The 27,634-nt window shown below is 40.4% G+C and overlaps 1 protein-coding gene across 5 annotated transcripts in view; it reads right to left on the bottom strand.

Annotated features, from left to right (window-relative positions):
- dscamb (Down syndrome cell adhesion molecule b) overlaps window positions 1-27,634 on the bottom strand; it is a 134,631-nt gene that overhangs the window by 45,186 nt on the left and 61,811 nt on the right. For 4 of the 5 annotated variants that reach the window (XM_061782749.1, XM_061782751.1, XM_061782752.1 and 1 more), the window contains exons 4-8: window positions 8,637-8,783; window positions 7,565-7,843; window positions 6,002-6,277; window positions 3,517-3,813; window positions 2,123-2,395 (exon numbers count right to left, since the gene is read on the bottom strand). In XM_061782749.1, coding sequence (XP_061638733.1) covers window positions 2,123-2,395; window positions 3,517-3,813; window positions 6,002-6,277; window positions 7,565-7,843; window positions 8,637-8,783 — 1,272 coding nt within the window. Of the gene's footprint in view, window positions 1-2,122; window positions 2,396-3,516; window positions 3,814-6,001; window positions 6,278-7,564; window positions 7,844-8,636; window positions 8,784-27,634 lie in introns of those variants that run through there. The other variant, XM_061782753.1, reaches the window with a different exon arrangement.

The raw sequence follows: 27,634 nt of genomic DNA, 5'->3' as shown, positions 1-27,634 counted from the left end.
TGGTACACTCGAAGGCACATGCCTGTGAATATTCAATATTATTATTTCATATTAATATTCAAAGTCATTTCATTCTCAGGGCATTGAATCGATCGCAACTGGACCTTTCCGGTTGTCATAGAAGACGTTCGCCTCTCATCCTGAAGAAGCCTGCTCGGATGAGAGGCTTGTAAGACAACCAGAACAGTCCAATTGCGATCAATTCAATGCCCTAAGAGCTCGAAGGCCCAGCCTTTAAACTTTGCTACAGAAGTATATGGACATGGACAAACTTTGTATGCTTTTGCCTTTACAAATCATCACAATAGATTTGAAATAAAACAATCAAGGTAGTGTACCTTCAATTTATGAGCTTGAGATGTGAACAGACATTAAGTGAAGAATGTCCTGGAGAAGGTAGAGATGCCATTGACGACATCTAAATCTACAATCAAGAGACTCCTTCATGAATGTAAATAAAGAGGTTTTACAACAAGGTGCACACCAGTGGTAAAATTCCAGATAACATCTTTAAAAAAAATCTGTTGTGTTCTGGAATCAGATTCCAGACTAATGAGAGCAAGGGGTATTGGAAGGGTGAGGAGAGAAACGTATGGGGTAGCAAAGGAAAAGCAGAAATAATCCAAAAGCATACCACACTGTGTCAACATGGTGGAGGCAGTGTTATGACATGGGCATGTTTGGTTGCCAATGGAACAGCTCACTGATATTTCAAAGTACAGATGGATAATGACGCTACCCAAAAAAATAAAAATAATAATAAATAAATTAATAAAATCATACAAACACTGTAGGTCCAAATACTTCTGGACCTAAATTCATATCCATTACAGTTCTTGAAAACATTCCTGTACCCTTTTGGGGCGTACAAACAGTTATGTTGGAGTCTTTTTAGCCATGTGCTATACATTTCTACTTTGGAGGTGGAAACGGACTCATATTGTACCCCTATTTCTGACAATCATCTACCAATCATCTATATATTACCCGACCTGTACAATACGCCTTCATAACATATGTGGCCAAATGGCCAGCTTATTTGAATGATTACAGTGATTAAGGAGCAACAATCTGGACTATTATTCATTTATCCCACAGTCCTATGTGGGTGGTTAGTACACTGGTCAACAATGACAAGAATAGCATATGAAGGGTAGGGTAGAAAGTTCAAAACAGCGTTATGCAATAAAAGGGATTAAACTTGTCCCTTGGAAACCGCCTGCCATCGCACAAGTCATCTGTGGCTGAGTGTCCAGTGAGATCATATAACTGTGAAAATAAGCAGCACTTTAACTGCTTATTTAATTTTCAACAAAGTGGAGATAATGGACTCCCAGGATCCCCAAAGACCTCCGCGTATTTTAAGCACGAGCGGGCTGAAATTAACAAATGCATTCGCTCAGCAGGGCACCGCTGGGAAGCGTTGTTTTGTATCATGGCCCGAGCTTGCGTTCTCACTCTTCTCTCTCCCCCTCTGTTCCCCTTGCTTCATGACAAAGTGTAATGTGGCGGTGGCATCCTCGTCTACTGATCAGACGGAAGGAAATGGAGCATAATGGGGAAGCCCTCCTTCATGTTTCCAATTACAGCTTGTACGATCTCGACGGAGATCAGCTCTGTGATATCATTAGCACAGATACAGTCTTCATTAGCTAGCCTGATGAACTGAGGAGTAGCAGGTAGACTCATTATTAGTCTGAGATGAATATGAAATCTATTTAAACAGCCGCTTGCCTTCCTGCATGAGCTGATTTGTTTATCTGTCTGCTTTGGCCTTTTTTGTGATCCACTTTGGAAATGAAGGAGAACATGTTGGTCTCGGTAAAAAAAATAAAAAAATACAAATAAAAGAAGGAACGAATTTTTACTTTGCAACTGTTTCAGTTTAGGACACAGGGATCGGCAATCCCCAAAACATTTTTCTCATGCAAATTGAAAACTCTCTTTTGTCTATAAATGTGAATGGTTGTTTGTCTTAATGCCCTGCAATACACGGGTGACTTAGTATCTTGCCCAAAGTCAGATTGGATAGGCTCCAGTTACCTGTGACCCTAATGGGGACAAATTGCATGAATAAATAATAGATGGATGGACGTCGGACATGTCAGGAAAATTCACTAACCTCTTACACGGAGGTGGACACTTTGGGAGTCCATCTTGTTGGGTTGGACCATCACTTTGCAGTTATACTCTCCGGCGTCTCCCTGCTGCACATTTGTGAGCCTCAGCGTGCCGTTGTTTTCGAAGGCTCGCTGTCGATGGTTGAATGGCAACAATGCAGAGTTTTTGTACCACTTGATGGAATAGTAAGGATAGCCGATCACACGGCAGTGAATGAAGGCATCCCGTCCCGCGATGGCGGTGACGTTTTTCATCAAACGGATGCTGGCACGGCCTGAGAATGAGAGTGGTTCAGAAAGAACTCCTTACGAGGACATTTATTAGTCATGGTCTTAGGTTGCAGAAGCTGTGACGCTTGCTGCAGTGATGTGCACACAAAACAGTTAATTTTTTATTTGCTGGATATTAAACAACACAATGTTAAGTGCTAGTAAAACAAATAACAGACATGGTGGTTCAAGCCAACATGTAGAATTATTGGGCTTTGTTTTACTTGGCTTGTAAAATGTTTAACTTAGCAGAAGGCAGCCGAATGACAAGCTGATTAAAGTGTTTACATCTGAGGGGAGAATTGAAATAATAATGTAATAATGATTATTCTAACTCTGCTTCCTCCTCTCAGCCACAGAACAATGATACATTCTGTGTCACATAAAGTGCAGTATCTGATCTTAAACTGTAGAATTGGCCGCCCTTGTAAACACACGCAAAAGCACACCAAAGATACGTTCATGCAAAGAGAAGGAACATCCTCTGGCTATTTACTAACTCGCCCAGAGTGGCCGGCACGGTGGCCGACTGGTTAGAGCATTAGCCTCACAGTTCTGAGGTGCGGGGTTCAATCCCCGTCCCCGCCTGTGTGGAGTTTGCATGTTCTCCCCGTGCCTGCGTGGGTTTTCTCCGGGCACTCCGGTTTCCTCCCACATCCCAAAAACATGCATTAATTGGAGACTCTAAATTGCCCGTAGGCATGACTGTGAATGCGAATGGTTGTTAGTTTCTATGTTCCCTGCGATTGGCTGGCAACCAGTTCAGGGTGTACCCCGCCTCCTGCCCGATGACAGCTGGGATAGGCTCCAGCACGCCCGCGACCCTAGTGAGGAGAAGCGGCTCAGAAAATGGATGGATGGATGGATGGGTACGAGAGTGCAGGAAAAGCATGATAAAAAGTACCAATTTAAAAATTACGTCGAGGGGAGAAAAATGTACAACTAAAACAAATAACTTTGTTCAGATACATCAGACAAAAAAAAAAAAAAAAACTAACTAACTAAATTCACATTTTTCGCACAGCATTCAGCGGACGTGTGCAGCATTCAGGCAGACAGACAGATATACGGAAAGACAGACAGGTATGTGTATAGTTGTTCTTGGAGGAGCTGATTTGACAAGCACCTCTTACGTTTATTCGAGCCTGGTGGTACACAAGGCCAGCCGAGTTGCTGCACGTGCACCGGTACACGCCGCCGTCCTGCACCTGCGTGTGCGTCACGTTGAGCTGGCTGACCACGTGGCCCTCGTGGGTCTCGTAGTGTCCCAGGTGATGGTGGCTGTCTTTGATGACGGGGTCGTCGTCCAGCGACCACATGCACCGGGGCGGCGGCGTGCCCTTGACGTTGCACACCAGGAAGACGGGCTCGTTGGGGTTCACCACCTTTTCGCTGAAGGAGGAGAGGATCTTTGGCGTGCCATCTGCGGAGTGCGACAATGCGAAATGGGTATGCTGTGATGAATAAAACATGGAGGCAGGCTAGGGCTCAATCACCAGTGTATAATCATATTCACTGGGTGGATGGAAAAAAATCGCCACCTGTTACTCTCGCTGGTAAAAAAGGTTCAACAGTTATTCTATTTACTGTATTATTATTTTATAACGCGGTAATATTTAACACTGAGCAAATAATGGGTACTGTCTTTATTTTTATTATGGATGTCACTCTGGAGTTAAAATGAGACAAAACTACAGTAGCCTATCTCTGAACTGTGCCACGTTGGTGTGAAAATATTCATTCTAATCCCTGCCTTCTCGGTCATATTGAATTGGATAGTCTTTAAAATTGCTTAGAATTACAATTGCTGAATGTTTGAAAACGTTCTCTGACAACTTTTGACTTCAGGTTCCTCTTGATAGCTCGATTAACTAATACAGAGAGCGAGACATTGATTTCCACATGTAAATTATTAATAGCGATAGTAATGTGACACAGTCATTACAGCTACATGAGGAAAAGAACCTGTTGCTCCCCACTTGACTGATCCAACAACTTCCACTCCTCATGGAAGATGAGATTTTGGACTGTGTCTGGGACTTTTCACTCTATTCATCTAGAAGGTGTTTGGTGGGGTTGAGGTCAAGGCTTGACATCTTTTGCATACCAAACTCAACTGTTCACTGAGGCACAGTCAATCTGGAACAAAAAGGGGCTTTACCTCAACAACATCTTAGACTCTGCTCTCGCGCTAATAACTTAATACTAATAATACTAATAAATGTTAACAGACCTTTTTATTGCATTCATTTAGTTTGGGACATGATGCTGTCCACACTGTCCACACACTTGGGAAAACAAAGAGCATAGCTGCCTTTTGAAATACTTGCCATCGTTTTCTCTCTAATAATGTAGGTCTGCTGCACATGATTATAGATGATCAATGTCTTTCTTTTTACGGTCCTATGGTCACAGGCAGAGGTGGTTAGGGTACCCAAATATTGTACTCAAGTAAAAGTACGGTTACATTTGAATAATATGACTCAAGTAAAAGTAAAAAGTAGTCATACAAGTATTTACTCGAGTTAGAAAGTACTCAATGAAAAAACTACTCAAGTAAAGAGTAACTTGTGAGTAACTTCTGATTTTCTAATTTTTAATTGTTTTAAATCAGAGCATGAACATCAAAAAATAAAATAATAATAATAATAATAATATATGGGAGTCGACACACACCTGCCACCATTTAAATTTTTAACTGACCAAAAACCAATAACACATACATTGGGCCCTACATAAACATTATTTGTTTTATTCATTATTATAAAGACATCATGAAGAAGCTGTTTGCTGAAGAGACTTATTGATTGTGTGCGCGTGTGCGACACCATAGGGATAGGGCTAATTTTGCCATATCCACTGCCAAAACAACAATAGAAACATCTCCAACGTACCGCAAGGTGTTTTCTCAAGTTAAAAGTGGGCTGACATATCCAAGTTTGGCCAGTCACAATTTAAGAGCTGCATGATAAAGCTGTTTTTTTTCGAGAGTGTAAAATAAACACAGTCGCGCGGCTGTTTTTTTTTTTTTTTTTTCCACCCAAAATAAGTCATTTTGATTGGCTCGCGAAGGCTATGTGCTTGTGTCATCTGATTGGTGAATTGGAGTCAAATGACACTAGTGATGCCGTTTGATTGGCGCAACGGGCGCCCTATGCGGAAGTCGAAGATGGAGTCTAAAAATAGACGCGCACACGCAAGAATGAATAAATAAAAGTAGCGAACGGCATGTCCATCATTGTAACAGAGTAAAAGTAGAGATCCTTCTTCACATAAATACTCATGTAAAAGTAAAAAGTACGGTGCATTTAAAGTACTCTGACAATTACAATTTATGTAAAATGTTAAATGAGTAAATGTTGTGCGTTACTACCCACCTCTGGTCACAGGACACAGTTGCCTGAGCAACACTGCCGAGGTAACATCCAAACTATGGACGTGCTTTTGTGTGTATTTGTGGAGTCTGACATAATCATACTAATGGTGAGCTTTATCAGAGAGTCACAGCAGGATTCCATTAAAATGTAAACCTTGCATTGATTGCTTAGACCTGAATCTGATTCTGTGAAGGGTAACGTGTGTGCATGTACACATGCTTATTGGACTGTTACCTTCAAGGATGACTTGCACAAAGTCCTGAGCGGACATTTTGCCCTTCGTGGCGAAGCACTGATAGGCCCCGCCATCACTCTTTGACATTCCTTCCATGATGAGATTTTCCCGGTTGAGACCGGTGAAACGGACGTTGTTGCCGGGGTAGATGATCTCTCCATTGCGGTACCACGACAGCTCGTACTCGTCAGCGCCACTCACGCTGCAGGACAGAGACACCTTGCTGCCCACGCTGCCTTTCACCTTCCGAGGGCTGACCATGGCCTTCAAGGGCTCTGAGGACACAAAATATTTTAATATACTAATTATAATCCCTGAAGGGAGACTCAACGTTCACTCTGCTGTGTATATTACAAATACCGTATTTTAGCAATAGAATATTTCCTCATGCCTAATGGGCGTGGGTCTTTATTTAATAAACTGTAGAGAGGACTGCGTTTATTACAGAGAAGGCCTTAATTTGTATGAATGCATTTTTATATTAAACTTTACAATACAATATTTGTAATTCCTTTTAAATAATGATACATGAATATAAATACATTAATAATAGTATAGTAAAATATCTAAAAAAAATAGAATGTACGTATGATTATAAAACAAATATTAATTATGTATTATTGTATAATCTGGCAGCTAAATATCATAAATATCATCTCATCAATATGATTACGCAGTCATTTATTTTCTATAACTTCTTCGCCGAGATTTGAACCCAGAATCTCTGTGAGGAAAACATTCAAACCATATGCTTACTGTGACACGAAGTGTTATTAATTATAAGAATATGGTGGTCAGAAATGCTGCTGCTTGCCTCTTAACTGGAGCACGTCAGGGGGAGCACATAAATCCTCCTCTGGCGGCCTGTGCATGTTTGATTTCATTTCAAGATTTTTTCTTATTTGTCTTCAGATCTGTTAATGGTCTCAACCCGCCTTACCTCGCTGAGCTAGTCCATCCCTATGCTTCTGCCATGTGTCTCAGGTCAGGTGACCAGGTGAGCAGCTGCTCCTGCAGGTACCAACGTCTTAGCAGAAGCTTAGAGGGGATAGAGCTTTTTCCATTGCTGGTCCTAATGTGTGAAACCACCTTGCAGTGCACATCAGACAAGCACCCTCAATACCCCTTTTTAGAGCCCGCCTCAAAACCCATTTGTATTCCTTGACTGTGCCCTTGTTTTAGTTTTGTTATTTATTTGTATTTGTTTGTATCATTTTAACCTTATTTTTTTCTTGTTTTATTGTTTCAAATATTTTTAATTGTCTTGTGTTTGATTTGTATTTATGTACAGCACTTTGTTTCAGCTGCAGTTGCTCTTAAAGTGCTCCACAAATAAAATTGAGTTGAGTTGAGTTATTTGTTGGAAGAGATGATGCCAATTTGAATGTTGGACAGTAACCTAGATGCGCTCGACGTTTCCTTTGATGTGAGAACAATCTTATTTTTTTATATTATTGAAAGCATTTTGAAAACTCATTAAATATAATGTTGGGGGGGGAAAGAAGAGCTGAAAAACAAACATTTTTGTTGAATACAACTTTTGATGCATGAAAAAGACTTACGTCTGACATGGAGGTGCCCCATGACCTCGGCGTTGCCATAGCTGTTCCAAACTTCACAGACGTATGTCCCAGAGTCACTAGACTGCGTGCTCTCGATCAGTAAGCCCGTGATGGTCTGGCGGAAGCGACTGTCCGACTCCAGTGGGCTGTTGTCCTTGAGCCAGCGGTACTTGGGGAACGGGTAGCCAGACGCCTTGCAGGGCAGCTCCACCCGATGATCAATCATCACGTCCCGGTGGTCAAAGCCGTCCAAGATGTCTGGTTCAGCATTGGTGGGGTCTGGAAGGAGGAGAGTTTAGTGTTAGCGTTAATTAGTGGTGAGTGTCCCTAGGCACTTAAGAGTAGAGGCCAATATTGATTCTGTGGGTAAAGATTCAGTGCTTAAAAGTGTATATTTTGTTCTGTGAGGAAGAGAAAGTGTGTATCATTTTCTCCCCACTGCCGCTCCAAGAAAGCACTATGTACAGTATTGGTGCCTTTCAAAGTCATCAAACCAAATTTATTATCAGAAAGAGAGCAGCACTACAGTAATATTGCATTTAAGCTTCACTTGTAGCACACACAAATCTTGCATATTAAGCCAAGGACACTATTGTTTTTTACACGCCTTGCTTTGTCGCCTTATCGGTTTGCGGGATTACACCAAAACTACAAGCTGACTTGCTCGGGACTTGGTGGTAGGGGGGCTACATGGTAGGAAGAATGGCTGAAGAATAGGGAATGTACAAATCTGGTCAACACTAAGTCAAGTTCGTCTATCTGTCTAAACATTCATATTATTTGAATATTTGGGGTATATTTATTTTTGTCAAAGTAAGGAGATGATGCACATGGTAGCTCAAGTCAAAGTTGAGATCACCTGGAACTAGGAAGTAACACGTTATGTTGATTTTGAATGTAATCTAAATCATACACAACTTGGAAATGACAACCTTGGTTATTGATCGCAATGTTTTCAGCAGTCCGTACTTCCGGTCTAGCGGTGTCAGAGACATACTAATGATATGGGCAGATATTGATTCATTGTGATATATAATAAATATATACGTCGATATTGTGACCTAATATTGACCTGACACAATGAGACGGGCGCTGTTGCTCTGGCGAGTCTCCCCAGTATAGCGGTGACGCGTGGTGCAGCGGTAGTTATTCAGCCCATCTTCAGGCAAGACGTCCAGAATGTACAAGGCTCCTGTAGGTGTGATGAGATATCTTTGTCCTGCAACACACACACACACACACACACACACATATGCACGCACACATACAGACACACGCGCACAGAAAGAGTGGAAACACTTGTCAGGTTTGACACGTCAAATAAAAACTACTACTACAACAATAAAATGTCCAACGAGCAACATGAAGTCAGCCAGTTTAAAACATGGATGCAACACTAGCGATGTGACATTCCTAGGAACTCTGTGTGCAATTTGATTGGCGGTAAGCATGGCATAATGTGCAGCTCAGCGTGAAAACTATTACTGATTACAGTTTTTCCCAGTCACTTTGGTACATTTCTCATATCAGAATTAAAATTCTAAAAACTACTTATTCCATTTTCACATCAAGGTGTCACTTGTGCACACCCAAAAAGCAGTTTCTCATTTCTTTGAACAAGTTGCAAATGCTTTGCTACAGCCATACAAATGATTATGTACAATTATCTGCTTTTTCCTACATTAATCAATCAATCATTAATACATTACATTAATCATCAATTGCTTATGTCAATGTTCGATGGTGTACTCAATTGAATAGTCTCACCCCGACAAAATGGTTGAATAAGGGCGGCACGGTGGCCGACTGGTTAGAGCGTCAGCCTCACAGTTCTGAGGACCCGGGTTCAATCCCCGGTCCCGCCTGTGTGGAGTTTGCATGTTCTCCCCGTGCCTGCGTGGGTTTTCTCCGGGTACTCCGGTTTCCTCCCACATCCCAAAAACATGCATGAATTGGAGACTCTAAATTGCCCGTAGGCATGACTGTGAGTGTGAATGGTTGTTTGTTTCGATGTGCCCTGCGATTGGCTGGCAACCAGTTCAGGGTGTACCCCGCCTCCTGCCCGATGACAGCTGGGATAGGCTCCAGCACGCCCGCGACCCTAGTGAGGAGAAGCGGCTCAGAAAATGGATGGATGGATGGATGGTTGAATAAGTTGTCATACGTCAAGCATATTTCTATACATTTCCATTAGGCTTCCCGTCAGACTTTTTATCCCGGGTGAATCTTGACTTTCTCTAACAAAGGGAAACGTGTGAACCAGTTTTCTAAAATCATTGCAAGAGAAGCTGTTCGTTGTGATGTGGATAAGAATTTGTGGCCAAAAAAAGCCACAAATTCTACAAAGGAAAACTGCGCTGTAATTCCTACAGCACTACATGTACAGTTTCCCCTGACTATTCTGTGTTCACATTCCTACTTTAGTTGTTTTTTTTTTCTTTTTCCTTTTTGCACTGACATCTGTCAACAAATTACAGCGCAAACAGTGAAGGCTTAAATGTGAATCTTATCCAGTCTCTTGGAAACACCTTCCACATTAATTCATGTTTAACTTACAATTTAAAATAATTGTAATAAAAACATTTAGCTGCAGTTTTTCCACTGGAAAAACCCTTCAGAATACACATGTGTGAACATGACTAAGTAACTGGACTAAGTAATTTCTTATCCGTACACAATGCCACAAGGACATGGCACTCAAATGTTCATTGATTCATTTCTTTTAGAGGGATGAACAAAGGATTTTGAGCAAGAGACTGGCTTTTGGCCGTGATCCATGGTATTTTGCCATTTATACAAAATGTTTTGAGAAATACTTACTGTTTTGAAAAGGTCGAAGCCCATTGGAGAAATGTACCAAAGTGACTGAGAAAATGCAATGTGGAAAATGTATACAAAAGCCGACAAAGACTGTAAGACTGTAATTCCTGTCAGTGGATGTTGTTTTTCCCCATGCACTATACTTAGTAAAAGCAAAATCATCAGCCTCAATGTAACCAGAGGGGGAGGAAGCAATTAATTAACTGCTATTTTTTTTAATTACTAAATAAATGATCAGATCTTTGTCCTTAAGATATACTGGCTAAAATAAGAACAAGATATTCTGAATGTATTTGATTCTTGTTATACTTCCCCTACAAGCACATTCATTGTGATTGTGAAGTACGCAAGGTTTCCAGCTGTAGATTATTTTCCACTGAGTGAGTTGTTTTGATTGCGCTTAGTGGCTGAAGGCAGTGCGGGTGATTTACACAAAAGTAGAATAAACTGAGGCTTTGCGGGTGCGAAAAAAACATACGAATGGGGTGATTCGATTTTGTCGAGCAAAGGGAGCAGTGAGTGTTCTTGTGATTTTTGTCTATAGAAAAAAAAAAGTGTAGACGTGTATGTATACAGTACTAACGAGTAGTATGTGGCTACTGTAGCTAGACTGCCTTCAGAATGCAGGAACAGTACTTTATTTGCATTGAAAACTAGTGCTGTTTTCATATTTATAGTTGTGCTTTTCGGACAAAATGGCCTTCCAGATAGGTGCTTCAAGCTTACATGAAAAATGCATGTGCAAGCCGCTGCACGGAGCTCTGCGTGGCTTAATAAATTAGATGCCACCTCCCTAAGGTCACATAATGTCATCCCTGATACATGACACATTAAACTACCACACACTAAACAGCAGCTGTGCTCTGCTTTTCATATGCAACATGGGCACGTTAACAACAACAAAGTCCAAAGCAATTAGGTAAAAAATGTTAATAAGAAGCATTCGAATCCACAGTAATTATATCAAACGGTTTAAGTTGTTCTTAAATATTCCACTGGAGACTCATTTGTACAGAAGAAACGCAAAGCATGTTTAATATGCTTACATTTTTGATGATTATACTTGCAAAAGAAAAGAGACCTTGTGGGGTAAGCAAACAAGGGAGGAATAAAGAGCAAAGTGGCAGAGGCGAAGGAATGGCAAAGCTATTGTAAGCGTTGACCTAGATAGAATAGACAACAGATCCCTCGGATTTGATGTCCTGAAGGGCTTTTACTGGTTTACATGCTGTGGAATATCCGAGGAGCAAGTGAAATTTATGAAGGCATAGGGGAGGTCGGGAGGGTGTGACCATGTGCAAGTGTGTGTGTTTAGGTGCTGGCAGCCATGTGTGCATGTGAGCGTGCTTGACAATAGCGGGAGGACATCTTCTCAGGGCAGAAGAAGGAGGGGAGGGGCACATGCAAAAAAGACAGCAAAATAACAAATTTGAAGCCTACTGGCTGCGTGTATATTTCATTTAAATTAGCAGAAAAAAAAATCCACCAAATTTTACAAGTCAGTTATTAAAAGGGCTAAAAGGTATAGAAATCTGACCAATTTTTCTCTAGTCAACTGTTATGTAGCGGTCACAAGAAAACAGAAGTGCCAATTCAGAAGCTGTCCACTCCACGCTGCTTCTCTCCCTCTTTTCTCTCCTCCCTCCCGGATTCTCCATTTTGATTCTGTGCTGGTCCTCTGAAATCTCACAGTGGAATCCATCTTGAGCGAGACAAAATTGTATTTCACCGCAGCCGCTATACGAGCCACCACAATTTTCTCCACAAGCACCTTCATGCAACTGCGGTGTTTTTAAGACATCAGAGCTAAGTTTATTGTGTTATGACAGAATGAAAGGGGTCAGGGGGGCTTCAAAATAAGACATATTGGCTTCAAACGGATTTTGTCGACAGCCTGCATCACTAATTCTTCCTCACACTACTACTTCATCATGTGATACACAGTGTTACTTTGTCTTGCACTGACGTAAAAAAGCATCAAAACTGCTACATAATAATGAAGGCAATCAATCATTAACACCCACATGAACCAAAATAAATCAGGTCACTGTTGTTATTATTACGACAGGAAGCTGACACTTTATCTAATCATCACCACTTTGCCATGGACAGAAACTAATATGAGATGCTCCCTCTCAGAAAAATACAATCCAATTCCCTTGAGGTCGTACGGTTTGATATTTGATCTACATTTTGGGTGAAATATAAAATACAAAATACAAAAGTTCCAACCACTAACTACCATGCATAACAGTACCTACGCAAAGGATCAACTCTGCATGTTTTGCTTTTTCTTTAGATTGTGTTGCTTTATTCAAAGCGGTATGACTACAGTGTCACCATATGTGTCATTAATTGTTATCAAAGGTAAGCTATAAATGATTTTTACACTTGCGTAACAGTTAACAAAATGAATGAGGCACATTTAAAAACCCTTGCCTTGCAGTACACCTTTGTCAAGTTAAGAATTATTTTATTACTATTTTAGTTATTATTATTTGACTTGTCAATTTATCTACATTAAAAATAACAGATTAATTAATGATAAATGTTGGAAACAAAAACATAATTCTGGATCTATACAGTTATCTGCAGCTACAAGACAAATAATAATTTTTAAAAAACTAAATTACATTTTTTACATCTAAAAAGTAGGTTGATATAGTTGTGTGTTTGTATGATATCGATGGAGAGAACGATTAACCAACTAAAAAAGTGTTTTATCTTAGGAGCTTCTGTTTTTGAAGCCTTGCTGCACTAAATGCAGTATTGTGCAGACTCTAAATCCAAGAGCAGGTTTTTGTTTGGACGCTAATCTCCAAAGGTGTCTTGTGTTTCGTCTAATGCAATAGACTAGGACTGGATGTGCTCTGTTCACTCTTTGAGTCACACTGCAAAGAAAGCTGCTCTTTGTGGCAAGTCATTAAAATAATAATAAAAAAAGGTATCTGTCGAGTCCAGGCCCATGTGCTGAGAAAAATGAATCACCTTGCCAAATGTTTTCATCTTAAAATGAGATTTAGTAGTCATTCAGTTGAACTGGAATGGAATCTTTTTTGCATAAAATCAGCAGAGCCACGTACAGAGAGTGGAGAGGTGGGCATTAGAAATTATTCAAGCCTGCCTCGACTCGTGTGGAGAAGTGAGTGATTTGTTCACAGACTAATTTATGTCTGCTGGTATTGGTGTCACGGCGCATCTTGAAGGAGGGCACAGGGGGCCGGACATTTGGAACGTAGCTTTAATCTGAGCTGATTGAGGGCAGATCGCAGGACTGAACCCTCCACTGCCAAACTCCTTGGGAGTATGGCTACATGCGGAGAAACTGAAATAGAACTATTACTATGATACACCAAACAACCTTTAAAGGTTTACTGACAGGCACAGGTTCTCCTCCAGCATATGGCTATATCTAGCACCGACCATCTTTCCCTCGACTCGGACCAGTTTGCCATCGACTGCTGTTGTAAAACATGCCCAGCGCATTTTGGGACTGTCCCACATACCTCTTTGCAACCTCAAAACGTGCCCTTTTATTTTTAGACGAGAGAGTTCTGTTCCTACGGTGGCGACATAACCCAAATTTGGACGAATCTAAACTAACGTATAATAATCATAATTACAGTAGATATTAGTATTCAAAAAATAAACATTTCTTGGCCATAAATATAAAACAACCAAATAAAAACAGTAAGTATCCTGACACCACTGCGCACACTCATTCATGTGTGTTGTTGACCTCCAAATGTTGTATGTGCGCAACATCACAAAACAAAGAACACCTGTACAGTTTAGAATCTTTATATCATGGTGATAGTTGGACTCCGGAAATTTTTAATTAGGTTTTCATTATTCCCTAAGGAAAATATTGTTTTGGAAAAAAAGAGGTCAAGGAGCATAACTCTCGTTTTAATATCATGATCAAAAATCATGATATGAATCAATGAAATGAATTTAGCATGAGATGGAATAATAACACTGTACTGAATAGATTTGCCTTGAGGCATAATACATCATTGAGTTTAAAAGTTCAAATTTAATAAAACAATCAATTTCAAACTGTTATTAAAACTCAATTCCAAAAACCTCCTGCACGTGTAAAAGTGTCCTTCTCTGCACGCACCTGCTGTGTGAATAGATTTGAGCAATGCAAGAGAATGACAGAGCCACCATTGACGCCCCATTGAAAAAGGAGTCCTTGGTTTTAAGCGAGTGTTTTGGCATTAATGCTAGAATGCGAAGAGAGCCTCTGTGTCTTATTTACCCTCAAAAACCTCTGTGTTCCTGTTTGGCTCATTCGACTTCCTCTCCTGCCTCCTGCATGTTCTCTCCAGCTGTGTGTGTGTGGTGAATGCTAAATTAGTGCTTTGCTTTCTCAGAACGCTGCAGCCCTGCAGATGCCCACATAAACACCTTCCTTTTCATACACTCGATAGATACTATTCATAGTCAATAGTTATTTCAAGCCACTCAGCTATGAGTGTACAGTATATAAAATATATCCATATCTTGACAAATAAAAACACCGTCATTTTCAACCAATACAACATTTAAAAGGCAAGATCAGTTGTACAAGATTTCTGTGTTTTGAAATATGCATTTCAAGACTTCCTCTGCTCAGTACAATGGCTTGTGGCATATAGAAAATCGATTTCATAAGTCTGATTGTTCGGTTTTGCAATTCCCTTCAACATTTTTGCTTTTAAAGCTACAACAAATCATCAGATCAGTAAAGACCAAAGAAGGAATAGCCTACTTTTTTTTATTATTATTATTTGCTTCCGGGGTGCCCCTACAGTAAAGAATAAAGAATAATTTACACCACTGTGGTAAATGTTAATTGGCAGCAAAAAAGAGTATTTGCAAAGATGTGCCGTCACAAGTTAAAGAAACCAAGCTAATGAATGTAAGAGCTTAAAACTTAACAACAAGTTTACTGTATAGTAAAGTGTCTTCAAATAAACATTGATCATTTTAGTGTTCATTAATGTTTGGAAATAACTATTAACAGTGACATTATCAGGAATGGCCAATGACAGACACTATTGTCTCTATTAAGAATTGTCTTAAGATGTTAGTTTCAAATCAAATCATTGCTTAGTGTTGCTGCAATCTGTAAAATAAAGTTGAAATTGCAGATAAGTAGTCAAATATTGTAACCTCCCAGGGCCGGCCCACCCATAGGGCAGGGTTAGCAAATGCTAAGGGTGCCGTGGCCTTAACGGGGAGCCAAAAATCGGGTGAGAATTTAAAAAAAGAAAAAAAAGGTGTTGTTTTTTTTTGAAGGGGAAATTCCCCTTCAAATTAAAGGAGAATGAAATTAATATAAACAATCAAATAAAAGAAAGAGGAGCACAGTGAACTATGTACATTACGTTTTCCCCACAATGTGCATTCGAAGCCCCTCGGAATTAACAGCGCTAAGCACAACAGAATACTTCTTGCTCTTACTACCCCTCCAATGGCAACACACAACAATCAACACACACCACAGTTTGATACAATATTAAAGAGCACTAAGAACATGTAAATACATTATTTAAAGTTAAACTAAAGTGTTAAAACAACACTGACAGCCTCAATTGTTGTGGAGAAAATTGAAAAATTCATAAATCTAAGGCTGGAGCTTCATGTTATAGAAATTACAAATTAAATTATTATGTTTCTCTCTTACTACTGACACTTATTCAAAATAACATATTTTCTCTTGTTATGTTTTTATCGATATTCCTCAAAAGCTTACATATAATTAAAATGGCGGCACGGTGGCCGACTGGTTAGAGCGTCAGCCTCACAGTTCTGAGGAGCGTGGTTCAATCCCCGGCCCCACCTGTGTGGAGTTTGCATGATCTCCCCGTGCCTGCGTGGGTTTTCTCCGGGCACACCGGTTTCCTCCCACATCTCAAAAACATGCATGCTAGGTTAATTGACGACTCTAAATTGCCCGTAGGTGTGAATGTGAGTGTGAATGGTTGTTTGTTTGTATGTGCCCTGTGATTGGCTGGCAACCAGTTCAGGGTGTACCCCGCCTCCTGCCCGATGATAGCTGGGATAGGCTCCAGCGCGCCCGCGACCCTAGTGAGGAGAAGCGGCTCAGAAAATGGATGAATGGATGGATAATTAAAATGCAGATGCCAATGCACTTAATGTATCTCAGTGCGAGACAAATGTAAGGAATGAAACTTCTTTGATGAACTGTCAAACTATTGAATGCGAAAATAAAATGAGACAAAAGGCAAATGTTTCTTGGCCATTGAGGAAACTCCAGATGAAATCTTGAGAGGTTGTTGCTACTTTTGGTTTGTCCCATTTGGTGTTGCAACTGCAAGTTACTCGCATGATTTGTGTGGCATTGATGACACAGCAATGAAATGAAGAAAATGTTCCAATGTATATTTTGAATTGTGTGGCATGTTATAAATTAAAGGCAATGTTGAAAAAACATTGCTTTTTTATAAGCGTACGTAAATCGTGGAGGGGGTAACCATATAAAACCACATACAATCTGGCTGGCGCTGACCTGACCACACACACAATGCAGACATAATTTAGAGTGGAAACTATTGTGACAAGTGCACTTCTTTATATTGGAAATGGGCTCTCATTGATCATAAATTATTGCTGCATTGTAATCCATGCAAAAAATGTCCAACTGCTATGAACGATTCATATTTAATAAACAAGCGAGCATGTGAGGGATGTCAATCTAAATAAATGATGAGACCGCCCCTCCACCGCATCAGTTTTGTACTGGTACTCAGATTGGCTCAGATTTGCTTCACGACAGTAATGGGATTACTGTAACTGCTGAGTGAGAACATTTAAATGCTTTTTGGCATGGGATTTGAATTCTTTAGCCAAATCCAAACAAAGAAACAGAACTGTCTTTACTATCAATTAAAGATTCAGTAAAGCATCTTTCCAGAGGTGCACAGAGGGTATTTTTGTCCACCTCTGGGAAGATGCTTTCTTGATAAAATGACCAACAATCAACAAGCTTTTCTTCCAAAGATCCTTGATGTACTCCATCCATCCATCCATTTTCTGAGCCGCTTCTCCTCACTAGGGTCGCGGGCGTGCTGGAGCCTATCCCAGCTATCATCGGGCAGGAGGCGGGGTACACCCTGAACTGGTTGCCAGCCAATCGCAGGCCACATAGAAACAAACAACCATTCACACTCACAGTCATGCCTACGGGCAATTTAGAGTCTCCAATTAACGCATGTTTTTGGGATGTGGGAGGAAACCGGAGTGCCCGGAGAAAACCCACGCAGGCACGGGGAGAACATGCAAACTCCACACAGGCGGGGACGGGGATTGAACCCCGCACCTCAGAACTGTGAGGCTGACGCTCTAACCAGTCGGCCACCGTGCCGCCCCTTGATGTACTACTAATCTAATTTACTTCTAATATAGTTTATTAGGCAAAAGTCGTATTCATATTATTGCATTAAAGTGGGGTGTTTTGTGGCATCCCAGAAGATGTGAGTTGCAGGTTTATGTCATACAGGGAGCAACCTAACATCAGAGCACGCGGAGAAAGAATTAATTTCGCACTAATGTACAGCACTTTGCTGAACACATACAAACACACACTCTTAGCACAAAAACTGCTGAAAGGGAGAGTTGGGTCTCCCAGGTTAAAGAGTCATGGGGTTGTTTATGTCTTTGATGAGGTTAGCAATCCAGTAATCTCTGTTGAAGCCCAGTGCCATTAAACGGCACATTGCTATGCAGGTCACTCCTTTGGGGTGTGGAGAAGCATTATGATGAGCACAACTATGGAAAAGTAAAAGGAAATCTTGTATTGAAATAGTCGGGCAATACAGCTTGACTAGTTTTTTTTAAACAAATCTCTGTTCCAGTGGCTCTGTCCAAATAAAAACACATTGGTACACTGTCAAAAACATGCCAAAGCAACAGGGGACGGTATAACCCCAAACTTTGGGTACCTTTTGACCAATCGGAAGCCTGAAGAAAGTCATTTCTGGAAAAGCCACAATAGTAACGATGGTAAATTGAGGAAAAGGGGATTTGTACTATAAGGGCTGACAGTTCAGTGGTGTCACCTTTAAATATTAAAACTTAATATGGTGTTTACAAGGATAAACAAATAATTCAATTCACTCAAGTAAGAAGATGACCTCTTACAAAAGCGACACATGGGTTGGGTCTTTCTTTAGCCTGCTTCGAGTATTTTGTAACCCAAAATGGCCAAAACCGCACTTGAGTGTGTGGCGTCATTTCAACAGTGTTATTAACTTTTGTGCAAAGTATGCATGCTCAGTATGTTTAGCATCTTTCAATGGATTATCAGTCCTCTACATTGCTGCAACATGCACATACAGTACCAACTGTCCTCATACTTGTCGCCACGCTATGAGCGAAATTTGCTTTGCACTTTACCAGATCAAAATGGTAGACTATATTAATATGTAATTATTTACAGTCACTCGTGGATATTTTAATGTATTTTTAAACACCTCTCTTTTATCGACAATAGTAAAAAACAAAAATAATGTCAACTGTTGCACTTGATGTCTAGGAAATTACACTCAGATGGATACTAAAATGAGTAATTAAACCAAGCCTTCTATTTCCACCAAACTGGAGAGCAGAGGTTGGCTTCGGCTCCTCGGTGAATGTGTATGTATGTATGTATGTGTGTGCACTTGTAGCAGTATGCCCTCATAACTTAATTATTGCAGCATCTTAACAACAGCAATTAGCACATTTCTATCAGACGACACTAATTTGTGAATTCCATTCGAGCAGCATTCAGCTGCACTCGTGTGTGCGTGCATGTACGTGTGTGTGTGTGTGGGGGGGGGGGGGGGGGGGTTGAGAAGAGACTTGGTTCACAGGGTAGTTACTGGCAATTCTCTATCCATATCTACAGAGCTGTGAAAATTGCATATGCTAATTGTAGTTATTGCTCGATTGGGGCTTAAATGAAATTTCAGTCTTTTGGTTTTCTTTCCAGAAGAGACACACATTTTGCACATTGCTTTTTACACCCAAGAGAATATGTATTGAATATACAGTACTCAACAAATATTAAGACCATCACAGATTCTAGATAACCGGCATTGGAAAAAATCTAAATCATGTTTTATGTTTCTGGAATGTTTAATAAAAGTATATGTACAACCTCTTCTACCAAAATATATAGTTAATGCTAAAACCTAATTATGGTTTCAGATGATCACCGACCTTCAGTTTGTTAAAAAATAAAATAAACATTATTTTCCCATAGAAAATAATGAAAATGTCAATAGACTGTCACTATCATAAACCATGTATGAACTGTGTAGACAAGTAATATTGTAACATTTTTAAACATTCTTAAATGCCATACAAATTTCCAAAACATTTTACACTGTACAATACAATTATATACAACAACAACAAATATAATGGAAATGCTGAAGGATGCAAGGTGAAGGCAAGTCAACTTTTTAACATTCATAAATGCTGTATATTAATACCTTCAAACAATAAAGTACTCACCATCAACAAATTAAGATGTGGTTGGAAATACGCAGTGGAGTGATTAATATTTGTGCCAGGGAGGTGAATCTTTTCATATTGACTACACACAGCTGAACTTTGCAGTCTACATTTGACTCTTTCATTGTTGATTTGAAATCAGTGTCGCCATACTGAGCTGAGCAGCAAGGACGAAGCGAAGCTGTCAACCCGTCTTTGCCATCTCTGTTACTCCACTGCGGTGGCATCACAAAAAAAACAAGGGAAAAACAAAAACACTGGATGCTCACAGACTTCAAGTATCATTAGATTTGTGGAAATTTCACGAGACATGCTGAAGTCTTGTGTTATAAGATGACGTGTTACAAGATGAAGAAGGAAGAGACAGATTTTTAAATCTGCGATTCCCAACAAGTGTGCTGTGAGAGATCATTAAGGCATGCCACATGCAACTATCCAATTTCATTTAATTGGCCGGTAAATGATTATTTACTGATTACAAATAGTGTATATTTGTTCATCAATCTTTTTAAGCAACGTATAGGGACAAGCAGAACAATGAAATATTTTTCCACTATGGCAATTAACCACTTTTTGTCACATTTTTGATGGTGGTGTGCCCTGAGATTTTTTTTCTAAAGTAAATTATGTGCCTTGTTAAGGTTATGAAACACTGATTTAAATTGTTGGGAAATAAAAAAATCAAGGGCGGATGATGGAGTTATAACTGTATACTTAGAACTTCGAGGGAATCAGTCTGCACTATTTTATATGCTAATATGGATGCCATTTTGATTCTATTACGCGCTGATAATTGAATCATATAGAGCATGAAGGCAAATCACAACTGTTCAAATACAGTACTCAATGCACTTCAGTGTATGTTCATACAACTGCTGCATTGATAGACTAAACCCCTCCCACACTATCATCCCTCCAGTGAGCCCCCGCAATCGACCTGCTACCCCCACCCATAGACAGAGTCGCATGTTGAGCGATAGGCCTGAGGATGAGACTGGACAATACGTCTGAGGCCCAGCTTTTTAATAGGGCTCTGTTCCCACTAATTATGCTGACACAATTTGATCAGCACATGGCTAAGTATCTTCATCTGGGGGGGTTAACGCTGATGTAATAAGTACAATTTGTCACTATTAAGATGGAGGTGTTGACAGGCGCTGGTGTTGTCAGGGCAACCGATGGCGCTCCCTTGCTACAGTGTGTATTCTGCTGCATCCGGCGAGTTGAGCTGTCAGCCCCCTCAATAATCGATGCCTCGGGTTGCTCTTCAACCGGTAGAAGCACACGTAGGATGACATGCTGATAGACAGCGCAATAAACACGCTGAGCCTGAATACAGCGCAGCCTTTCAACCTCATGCACGGTATAGGACATGCTATAAACATAGAAGGAACACAAAATATGGACACGCAAACACAGTAAACACCCACAAACTTTGCAAGAAAACATATACTGTAATGTTTGGACTATAACTTCGGACAAACCACCATCATGTAGCTCAAGTCTTAATGTCAATTCAACTCAGCAAAATGATGTTCACTGTGTTTTCAGTGAGTCAACTGTTGTTCATGTTGTTAAATCAAAGCCGCACACATTGAAACGTTCAATTTTAAACTGCTCGGTGCAAGGCTACACCCTGATTATGCCAAAAATATAATAATAATAATATAATAAGTACGATGCGGCCCTCAAGCTGAATCTTGAAACCGATCGACCAGTGAGGAGGACGACGATGAATAAATGCGACTATTCTAAGATTCTGTACTTTAATTTTGTTGTGCATATTTTGTTACAGCAATAGCAGTATTTTTGCTTCGCTACTTTACGCTGCAACGCTTGTGTTTATTTCCTCCAGTAATGTTATCAGTTTTTATTTTGTCTCCTATTTGTATATGTCTTATGTGCGGCTTAGGTTCTGATTCTTTGTGGGGTGAGTTTGGCTTACAGTACATAGCAGTGAGTTCAATAGACTGAATTTTAGAGTAGTTAGAAACTAGGAAGAATGAAACAAGGCACTTATTTGTAGATGGTGCACCCAGCGATTAATTGAAATGTGGCCTCTATTAGAGTGGGGTGACTATTTGCAGAAATTCCCTGAGCAGTGACTTGAAGTCAAAATATGACATTCTGGTAGTGACTCAGCTTGCTTCGCCCTATGCCCTATGAACGAATGGGATGTTCCTTTTTAATATTTAACACATTGTTTCATTTGCCCGTGTGTGACATTTTCTTTTCCTGCTCAGTCTTTTCTCGCAAAGTTTTCAGGTTTGAAATATTGATGATGCCTTTATGTGATTGTCAGTACACTTGACTGTGCTCTGTTTTGTTTCGAAAAGACACTGAACACCCAACCATGGCTATAACTGACTTTTTTCAGTGACGCATTTCTAAAAATAAATAAATACAAATACCAAACACAAAGGTCTTCGAGGGGGAGAAAGTTGTGCGTCAGCGGAGATGTAATTATCATACTTAGCAGGCCCGTCCGTCGCTGCTCTCACTGGCAAAACCTTTAGCCTCACATATATATATATATATATATATATAGATATCACACAATGCTGCCCTTCTTCGATCAAAGCAAATCACACAGGAATAATTCATCTGTAAAGTGTACTTGATGAGGCCCTTTGTGAAGGAGACCGTACTCCAGAATTCAAATAAAAGGAGTCACTGAAGATGGCTGTCATGTCACGTTGTCATCCGCAAAGACATAAATGCTTGTGATGTCTGACATTAACCAAAGGTCGCATGTACACTCCTTCCACGGGCGCCATTGCTCTGAGTCTCTGAGGGATACATGCCATCTTCCAATCACGCGAGAGGAGAGCCAAACAGGAATTGATACACTCCAAACTGCATGGGATCAGTGTCCGGATTGGACGACGTGACACAAGTGCTTCGGGCTACCAAAATAAAGTTGGAGATGCCGACGACTCCCCAAAATGAGCAGCGATCAACAAATTAGGAATGTGATGATGGCTATTAAAATCCAGGCACTGTGCAGGCACTTGGATCTCATGTGATAAAAGTTACTTGGAGCTTCCTGTCGTTGAAACAGGCACACACACATTTGAATGATGTGCTGTGTGTACAATTTGAACGCATTGTCTTGGCAGGCATTTTGTGTGTGTGTGTGTGTGTGCGCGTGTGTGTGTCTAGGGGCCAAGTCAGCACTTACACACTGTGCTTTCCAGCTGACGTCAGGGGTGCAGAAGCAACTGTAACAGGCAATCCCTATCCTGCTTTATGAGACCTCTACGCATCCATATGGATCAGTACATGCTCTTGCAATTTCATTTCATATCAGCACATATTTTCTACAATCAGTTTTTTTCCTAAGCCAAGCACAAAAGTTAAAAGTACTGTTTTTTTTACCATATGTTGATTGATACTGTATGTTGAAACTTCATGGTGCAGCGCATATTCCGAGGGAGACGCATTTTGGGGCAAGTCCAGAATGAGAAATGTTGTTTGAGTCACAATGGAAACACCGCTACTGTCACCACAATGCAAATGGGAGAGTCCTGTCCATCCATTCTTCACATCTTAATCACATGGGCAAACTTATTGATAGCATTAAGGAAAGAAAAAGTCCCAAAGTGATGAGACTGGAATTTCTCAAAAGCCACAAAGCTTCTGGGAGAATGTTGATTGGACAGATGATACAAAACTAAGTCGCATCAGCTCTGTGTTTACTAAGGCCTTCAAAGAAGAGAACACAGCACTTACTGAAAAACATGGAAACTGTTATGTTCTGGGGCTGATTTGTTTTTCTTATAAACGAATTGATGTACTTTTGAGTCGCAATGGAAGGATCAAACCTAACCTCTCCCCCATGTACCATCACACAATGTATAATATGCTTTGATTTGATATTTGTCCAGGCCTTAACTGGCTATTAGGAGCACAATGATCACAGTGATCATTTTTGTTATCTGCTGCCTTATTCTTGTCAGCGCGCACGCCCCTGATTACACAAACTGCCACTTGCCAGAACAGCATCTGACAAACTAACAGCGACAGCACTCCAAGATTTGTTTTCACTTCTGTTAACAGTTACACCTTTGTGGAGGCCTCCACTCTTCTGGGTGCTATTCTATTCTAGTCTAGGTCTTTTCTACTTCTAAACTATCTCCCTGCACCTTCATGTCGGGCCTCTTGTCATTCGCTGCCAGCTTCTTCCTCTTCTCCTCTGCCTGCATCTGTCTGCATCCCTCGCTACTGTCTTAGCCCATCCCTTCCTCTCTCCTTCCTCTCTATCTCAAAGTGAACACTGCCGCTCCTTGTCCACAGCCTGCTGCCTCGGACAAAGACTCTCCTCTGTGCTCTAGCCAATGTTTAGCAGAGCCGCTGCAAGCGTACCTCTCAGTATGCACAGCAGCCACGTGGCCTGACAATGGCTCATTTCAACCTCGAGTTCCCCTGAAATGAATGGAGCCCACCCCGGCGCATGCAGCATGCCTTTTAATTGGCCCAAGTTAGATTCAAACCATTAAACCACTGATGTCGACACATCTCCGCTACACCTACACAGCACACACACCGCAACACACACACACACACACACTTTGCTTCTCTTGCAGCCAGCAGAAAACACCAGCCCTGCCTTATGAATTGCCTCCCCCCTGGACAAAAAGTGAGCCCACGCGCTCACTTGCAGGCACACATGGAGAGGGAAAATATGCATAAATACACACATCCACATAAAAAGGCCTTTTCTTATTCCTTGGTATTGTTTATGTTTTGGTAGATTTAGCTAATTTGCTGCAGTCTGGAGAATATATATATATATATATAATAAGAGAAATATTGATTTAACATCAAAGAGAAATTACCAGAGCAGTTTTCCAACTTCATACAGTATGTAGAACTATTGTGTTGTTGTAGAACTATTAATGAGACTTACCTGCATGCAGGAGAATGACGAGGAAGGCATGCAACAGAGCAGAAAGAAAAACATTAGATCTCTGTCCTACAAATTCAAGCATGTACAGGTAATAATAACAATAAGTCAATAATAGAATATCTTATATATTATAACATATTGTAACATAGGAATAGTACAAGATCATCTCATTCCATTCATGCATTTTCTATTAAGGTCAAGGGGAACTGGAGCCTATCCCAGCTGACTTCGAACAGGAATATATATATTTTTTTAAATTATTGTTATATTACTGTGTGCTATTTTTCTCATTAAAGACAAAAAGATTTGGGGGGGGGGGGGGGGTGGAAGGGATTAATGGCATTTCCATTCATTTCAGTGGGGAAATCTCAAGGCACCAGTTTTTGTGTCTATTTTTCAGAAAGAACTACACATACTGAAATCATCTTTTTAATTGAGTTTGTTTGTTAGTCTCATCAAAAGTTTTTTTTAACAAATTAAATTACCTAATACATACATGGCAAGTCTCTAGACAGAGAGAGAGAGAGAGAGAGAGAGAGAGAGAGAGAGAGAGAGAGAGAGAGACGGTGGCCGTAATAATCTTCATTAACGGATGCATCACCAAATTTTGTGAATTTTGGAAATAATAGGCAAATAAAGGGATAAATTTAATCCTTTATTTCGATTTTTTAAATGCATTTTACATTGACTCACATTAAAATGAGAGAAAAATGTTGAGGACCTTTCTGTGTAGAGTTTGCACGTTCTCCTTTTAAAAGTTAAGGCATCAAGAAAATGTAACTGCTCTGACTATCAAGACCAGCATCACGAGTCGGTGCCCGAGGCGTCGGCTTCAAACCGCCAGCAAATCAGAGCAAAGGCTCAGAACCAGGTGTGTTTCATCTGTCAAAACACAAGAAGGCCGAGCGGAGCCTGGCCGAGCGCTCCTCCAACGGGCCTTTGAACAATTTTACCATTTCACTTCAAATTCACAACATCCCTCCAAGATGTTGTCAGAGATGAAAGAGGTGGTGTACACGGGTCCACACCCGTCCGCAGTGCTCGCTCATGCTTTCCACCACTGCTTGTTCTCTACATAACACCCAAAATAAAAGGGAAGTGATTACTCAAGCAGCTCTGGTGCTCTGCGACCATTTTACACTACCTGCTTTGATCTCCTTACAGCACTCTGCCGCCATGATAGATCGACATCCCACTGTCTTTGTTTTGGAGGTTTTTCTCCACACGTTGCCCTAGTTGGAGCCACATGCATCTATTTGCCTGACTAAGCCTGCCCCCTCTCCCTCTCCCCACCACTTGTTCTCCTCATTTAGCTCGTTAGTGCGCGATGCTAGCTGCGGAATCAATTACAGGGGAATGTGAGCTCGCATCACAGCATCGTTACCTACCACCAACTAGATTAGGTCGGTCCGAGGGGGACAGAAGAGATTCTGATAAACATACGACCTTTCTGCTCAGCTATTGTTCTCCAGCATCGTGCTTGACTGCAACCTTGCACACTGCTCTTTTATCTCTTAGCTTTAGAGTTTTTTTCCCCCACTTTTAACTACCAACAACCATGAAAAATGTTCATATGCAACGCATTGATGTACAGAATCAGGTGTCGGAGGTACAAATAAAAAGCCCTAATGTGTATTATCTGCCATATTTACAGTACATGTGGAGCGCTTTGGCTATTTACTTTCGACCAGTGATTTCCAACCAATGTGCAGAGGACACATTTGTGTGACGGGAAAGATCATCAGTTGTGGCGCAGCTGGAAATGATCCAATTTCTCTTAACTGGTCCGAATATCATTGCAGTGGTGCCTTGAGATACAAGGTTAATATGTTCCATGACCACGCTTGTAACTCAAAACAATCATATATCAAATCATTTTTCTCCACTAAAATGAAAATTTGAAAATGCTTCCCAGCGCCTTCTGTACACCTTTTGTGTTTTTGGCTATAACTTAACACAGGCTGGTTTCCAATGGAAATGCAGGGATTTACAGGTGAAGGTTTGGAACCCTAGCCTTTGGTTCAGCTTGTACAAACATACCAAAACACAGCAACACATTTTTGTTTTTGATAAGGAAAATAGCACCCTGTAATATTTACTTTATAAAACAAAGTAATTCCATAATTAAATGCAATGTAAACAATTAAACAGTCTGTGCGTCATGATTAATTCATTGCGACTCCTCCTGGTGTGTGCGACTTAGTCATTGAGGGGCATAATAATATAGTCATGAAGACACAAACAAAGAAGACTCTTACAACAACTGCAGTAAATGATTCAGTAAATTTCAGTCATATTCATCGTTTTTTGCAGAAGATTAAAACAAATATGCCTTTGAGTATTCTTATACTGTTGTTACACCATTTGTATTCAAATATCTGTTGCTTAATGGGTTCTAACACTGCAACCATCACGTGCTATTCGTTAGCCTGTTTATGGCATTTTGTATTGTGTGTTAGCACTAATCTAACGGGAGGCACAGGTGTGTGTGTGTGTGTGTGTGTGTGTGTGTGTGTTTGTGTTTTTAAATACACAATGTATAATTTTTTTTAGTTCTGGTTTAGTTTGATGGTAAACATAAACTGGGAGCTCCAATAAACAGCTTGAAGCCTGATTGAAGAGTTATTCACTATCTGCCAAATTGGTGCTTGTTGTGAAATGAGTTGAGTTCAGTGCCCATAAGGGGCTCTTCTCTTGAATTTTTGCTTGCAAGTCAAAGCAAAAAAAAACAAACAAAAAAACAAAATCAGTCGAACGACGGCTCACATTTGGAAAAAGTCAGGACTCTCTTATCATTGTATTTAAAATCCTTTTTATGTGTCTTTATTCAA

This window comes from Phyllopteryx taeniolatus, chromosome 8 (genome assembly GCF_024500385.1).
Source record: "Phyllopteryx taeniolatus isolate TA_2022b chromosome 8, UOR_Ptae_1.2, whole genome shotgun sequence".
NCBI classification, from domain to species: domain Eukaryota; kingdom Metazoa; phylum Chordata; class Actinopteri; order Syngnathiformes; family Syngnathidae; genus Phyllopteryx; species Phyllopteryx taeniolatus.
This window is presented reverse-complemented; position numbering and strand designations above follow the sequence as displayed.